At 40.7% G+C, this 6,000-nt stretch overlaps 1 protein-coding gene across 1 annotated transcript in view; it reads left to right on the top strand.

Annotated features, from left to right (window-relative positions):
• LOC144806008 (uncharacterized) overlaps positions 1 to 5,381 on the top strand; it is a 45,363-nt gene extending 39,982 nt beyond the window's left edge. Inside the window, 1 exon segment of the mRNA XM_078672466.1 lies at positions 2,251 to 5,381. Coding sequence (XP_078528592.1) covers positions 2,251 to 3,659 — 1,409 coding nt within the window. The 3' untranslated portion in view covers positions 3,660 to 5,381.
• The last annotated feature ends 619 nt before the right edge of the window (positions 5,382 to 6,000 follow it).

Below are 6,000 nucleotides of genomic sequence, written 5' to 3' on the forward strand. Positions count from 1 at the left end.
GCAATAATTTGGTGACTGTGCCTAGATTCAGGAAATCTAGATGGGGGGAGGGCCTTTTCGCTGGCTGTGGACAATTTGTTGAACTCCCTTCCTCTTTCAATTTCGATTCTGGGAACTCATTCCTCAATCCGTAAGGCCTTGAAGACCTGGCGCTTTACAAATACGAATCTGTAAACCCTGTATCTATGGACACCCCTGGTCATGATCCCGATCCGCAGCGCTTTGATGCCCCTGGGCTAAGTTCGATCCTTCTGTCTGTTCTATCGGCATCTTTCATCTCTGGATCTGACTTTCATCTCTTTACGTCCTCCCATCCTGCCCTTTTCTGTCTTGTCTACTACAAGCAAAAGACACAGTACATGTGTGTGGACACACATGCACACAGGGCTTGCTTTAGAGTGGTGCGACCGGTGGAGCCACACCTGGTGCTGACCTTGGGGCACTGTGTTTAGAAGTAACTTATATGTTTACAAGCATCTGCCGCAGAGTTTCCTGTGTTGGACCCCTGTGGTGAAAGTGGAAGATAGCCTTTTTTCTCTTTCCTTTGTTTTGTGTTTTTCTTTTCTTGACCCTTTTTGGTTTCCTTTACTGTTGTACCGTTAAATAAAATGTCCCTACCTAGATCACTGGAAAAAGGATTAGATTAACAGTCTAGGTGGGCAGGGGACTAAATAACATCTAATAATTCATAGAAAGAATTACAAATATCTCACTATGACCCCAGCCGTTGCCACAGAACTTGCAAATTGATAGTGGTGGCTGCTTCTGAGAATCTGTGTTTCTTTCTCAAATATTCACTTCTTTTGCTCTCACATCCTTGATTTCCAGTGATTCCAATGTCTCTGTTTCACCACTATCAGAAATGCAACTCAAACTGATTTCCAAACTTGTTTTTGTTAATACTTTCTTTGTGCAAAGTATAAGGTTACACATATTTTTTCTTTGTGTTCATTTACAATTTTTGACTCCATTTCTACAGGTGACAGAAGCATGAACAGAAAAAAGAAGGTATACATTTAGTGAAACACAATGAAAAGGATTATTTCAAGGAAAGTTAAAACATTCTCGAGCTCTTGAGAAGAAACACATTCTATGTGCCAGGAATGTTGAGGATGTTGGAGCGGAAGAAACTGGTGAATGTGAAAGTTGTCAAATCCCTAAAGTAAAAGGACCATAAATGTTTACCAAGCTTCAGTAACCGAGATTAAGGAGAACAATTTCCACAACTGATACCCACACAGTGCACTTGAGAAAACTCAGAGGATGTAAATTCTGTTTGATGGTTTATGAGAAATGCTTTGGAGACCGAACCCCTCCCCAACAGATCAGTTTCCGTAGATGTGTTGTGATGTGACAGAACCGCCAAAAAGACTAATATCCTCGGTTTACAAGTGCAAGCTTTTGTCCCGTCTCCTGGAGATAAGAGGAAAGAAAAGATTGTTTAAAAGAAAGTCATTGTAAATACGATTTCTCAGATGTCATTACAGCAAAGAGGCTGGATTATCATTTCCAATATAGGAAGATTTTCCTCCACAAACTCTGTCTCTTGGGTTGATCCGAGTGGTTTCAAAGTGTCCTGTACCTCCAAAGTGGATCATGTACCTGTCTTAGCCATTGAGCAAAAAAGCATGTACTGGCACAGAAAGTAGAAAAGGGGCCAGTGTTACGCTATTGATAATTCATAAACCACCCTGGCATGCCCTAATCATCTGTCATTACTTGTTTGAACAAACATACCTTACAGGCAAACACTAAAGCCCAAATACCTTATCAGTGCTTTTAAAACTTCTAAATCAAATGTGATGAACTAGGATCACTAAATGAGACTAATTAAACAAGAGAAACGTCACCTGGGCATAACTTGGAGAAAATGAATCCATGAGAGGCCTCTTAATCAATACAAGGGGCTCCTCAGTGAAAGTTAATAAGACAAGTTAGATCGGTGCCTTTAAAGGTAGGAAAATGATCTCCAGGTAAAAACTATCATTAGTTAAATAGATATGTTAAGAAGAGCATCTGAAATGTATTTTAGAAGTTAATGCTGAGTTGTAACATAAACAAGTACACAATCAGAAATCAGATTCAGTCTAAAGATGGCATGTATCCAGGAACAAACCCAACTTGGAGAAACAAACAACTCGAATAAGAGCAATGAATGTGAGAATAGCTTTAGTCACCAATCCCACCTCACTAAACATGAGAAAACTAGCACTGGACGAAAACCCTATCAGTGTCCAGAATGCAGGAAAGGCTTCAATCACAAATCCAATCTCACTTCACATGAAAGAACCCACTCTGGGCTTAAACCGTATCAGTGTTCTGAATGCCAGAAAAGCTTCAGACTGAAAAACACTCTCACTCGCCATGAGAGAACTCACACTGGGCAAAAACCCTATCAGTGTCCCGAATGCCAGAAAGGCTTCAATCACAAATCCAACCTTATAGTACATGAAAGAACCCACACTGGGCTTAAACCGTATCAGTGCTCTGAATGCTGTAAAAGCTTCAGTAGCAAATCCTATCTCACTTTACATGAAAGAACCCACACAGGACAAAAACCTTATCAGTGCTCTGAATGTTGTAAAAGCTTCAGTCAGAAATCCAGCCTTACTAAACATGAAAGAACCCACACTGGACAAAAACCATATCAGTGCTCCATGTGCCAAAGAAGCTTCAGTTTTAGTAGCAGTCTGATTCAACATCAGGTAACTCACACTGGACAAAAACCTTATCAGTGCTCTGAATGCTTTAAAAGCTTTAGTAACAAATCCAATCTCACTTTACATGAAAGAACCCACACTGGACAAAAACCTTATCAGTGCTCTGAATGCTGTAAAAGCTTCAGTCAGAAATCCAGCCTTACTGTACATAAAATGACCCACACTGGGTATAAACTGTATCAGTGCTCTGAATGCTGTAAAAACTTCAGTAGTAAATCAGCTCTCTTTCAACACGAGAGAGCTCATACTGGACAAAAAAAGTATCAGTGCTCTGAATGCTGGAAAAGCTTCAGTCAGAAAGACACCCTTACTAAACATGAAACGACGCACACTGGGCATAAACCGTATCAGTGCTCTGAATGCCAAAAAGGTTTCTATCAAAAATCCGGTTTAAATCTACATCAGAAAATCCATACTGGGCTTAAACCGTATCAGTGCTCTGAATGCCAGAAAAGCTTCAGACTGAAAAAGACTCTCACTCACCATGAGAGAACTCACACGGGGCACAAACCTTATCAGTGCTCTGAATGCTCGAAAAGCTTCAGTCAGAAATCCAACCTTACTGTGCATCAAAGGACCCACACTGGGCATAAACCGTATAAGTGCTCTGAATGCACAAAAACATTCTATAAGAGATTGAGTTTAATTGAACATGAGAGAACCCACACTGGGCTCAAACCCTATCAGTGCTCTGAATGCCACAAAAGCTTCAGATTGAAAATAAATCTCACTAGACATGAAAGAACCCACACTGGACAAAAACCGTATCAGTGCTCTGAAAGCCGGAAAGGATTCAGTTGGAAATCCAACCTTACTGTGCATGAAAGAACCCACACTGGGTATAAACCCTATCAGTGCTCTGAATGCCAGAAAAGCTTCAGTTATAAAATAACACTCACTAGACATGAGAGAACTCACACTGGGGATAAACCTTATTAGCTCTCTGAATGCGGAAAAGTTTCAGCCGGAAATCTGGTCTCACTCAACCTGTGACCACTTACCTGGAAGAAACCTCGTCATTTTTCTAAATGCCAGAGAAGCGTCTGCTGGAGATTCAGTTTCATTCAGCAAGAGAGAAGCGACAACGTGAAAGAAAATGATCTGTGCTCTCAATGTGACAAAAACTTCAGTTGTAAATGTAACATTTCTACGTAAGAGAGACAATGTGGGGAGAATAAAAGGTGCTCACTGTCAACCCCGAGGAGGAGCTTTCAGCATCGCTAAACATTTACATGACGCAGCCCCAAAGACATCACTCCATTGATTGTCCAACGAACTGTACTGAGAAAAGCACACAGCGAGGGATGGAAATGCTTGAATTAACCTCATTCCTTTGTTACTATTTGTGGCCTCATTCCATTCAGCGTGTTTTGCTCCCTGAGTGTTAATAAGCCATGGCTCCAACCCACAAAGTCCATTAAATCCTGAACTTTGAGGCCACGCTGTTATATTCAGGAATGCCTGTAACCTCAAATTGTTTCCAGCCTTAGTGAGCCTCACCAGGGGGCTGCAGCAGGCGTTTGTTTATTGTTTAGTTTCCGTCTTTTCATTTTTGCATATTATATATTTTCATATATGGTGTTTTTGCGTGAGGTGATTATTATTGTCCTCATTTCAAGTATGTTATGCTTTGTATGTTTCTCAGATGGGCCGCTGTTTCTGTATAGTTCATGCAATTTTTAACATGTTTTTAAGTGTTTATCTTTATTTAGCCTTTTGATATCAATAAAATGTGAAATTACATTATGTGGTAATGTTTTATAATCTGCGGGACAACTGATTATTGTGTGGAGTAGTTACCCATAATATTTATTCATTGGAGGAAGTTTTTGTTCTTTAACCTTTAGGCTGCAGCAGGAGTCCCTGTGCCATAGGTCTCTATGGGACCAACATCTGTTCATGTCTGTACCATGTAGGGCTGAACATTGAGAAAAACTAAAGGTGATGGATGAACTGGTAGTTAATCTCGGCAACATCCCGCCACATCATTCTCTAGTCTTTGTGTAACTACAGACAAGGTCAGCCATATGCAAACCATTCTTGGCCCCATCCTAAATAGTCCTAATTACTTCTGTTCCAAGAGGACACAGCCTCGTATTACAAAGATCCACATGAGTGGCCTCTTTCTATCTTCTTTTTGTTTCAAATGGAACCTGCAATCCCCTTAACCATGCCTCAGGCCTGCCACGTTCCATGCTTTGGCTCTTTTCTCATCTTCAACCTTGAACCATCTCCATAACTTGGAAGCTCCGAAGACTTCGCAGCTGTTGTAACTGCTTGAAATTTCAAACATTTTGATGGCCGTGGATTCAGGTTCACTTTGATGACCCAACTCTACTCTGTGGGAATTTTGCACTTCAAGCCACTTTTGTGCAGCTCGTCACCTTCTGAGACTGATTCAGCCAAAAACCTCACATCAAATTCCAGTGTCAATCCTCACTAGAAACTAAACTTATCTTTGTCCTCTCGAGCATAGCTACCAAAGTCCGCTACAATTTTGTAGGTGACTTCCTGATTGATTCAGTGGAACTGCTTGTTTTTTATTCATTTACCTTTTTGTTTGGTTTTGACAGTTGTTTTTGCTAATTAATAATCCTTAAATCACAGCCCACCTTTAGATTTTGCTTCTGAATAATTATTAAATATTCTATTTGATCTAAACTTGGTTTGAATCTTTAAGTTCCTTGTCTATTTTTAATAAACTGTATTGAAATGTGTGACTTCCACTGTTTTGCTTTACCTTCGAGCGCCCCTTAGGCCATACTGCTCAAGCCACGTTACCAAAAGCGAGCTAAGAACACTATAGTAGAAGACACATTTACCTTTGCTGACCGAAGTTTGGGAAAAGGAAAGTAGGCTGACTCTAGAAAGCACACTACCTAGCTGGAAAGGTTACTCTCTTAGGTGGCATCTGCACCACTTGTAGATGCAAAAATCAAAGATTATGAGAGAAGCTGTTGGTATCTGCGCCCCCAGAATTTGAGACTGCCACCCTCTCTCAAACAGTTGAAAGAGCTAAAGATTCACCCGTCAGAGATTCATGTCTCAGCAACTAAGAGTGCTCGCTCCTGTCATACAACAATCACACTGTTACCTGAATCACCCTCCCTGTGCAATGTACAAACTTTTACATGAACAAGTTGTGTTGTGCTTTGTGAAGAGTCTTTCACCCCCTTTATATTTAAATGATTTTCTGTGATCAGACACCCCAGGCTCCCATCTCTTCTAGTGCGGATGATAATGTGAGAACTGTAACGAGATCACAAACAAGGGCTGCATT

Source organism: Lissotriton helveticus, assembly GCF_964261635.1.
Source record: "Lissotriton helveticus chromosome 1_1 unlocalized genomic scaffold, aLisHel1.1 SUPER_1_unloc_39, whole genome shotgun sequence".
Lineage (NCBI taxonomy): Eukaryota > Metazoa > Chordata > Amphibia > Caudata > Salamandridae > Lissotriton > Lissotriton helveticus.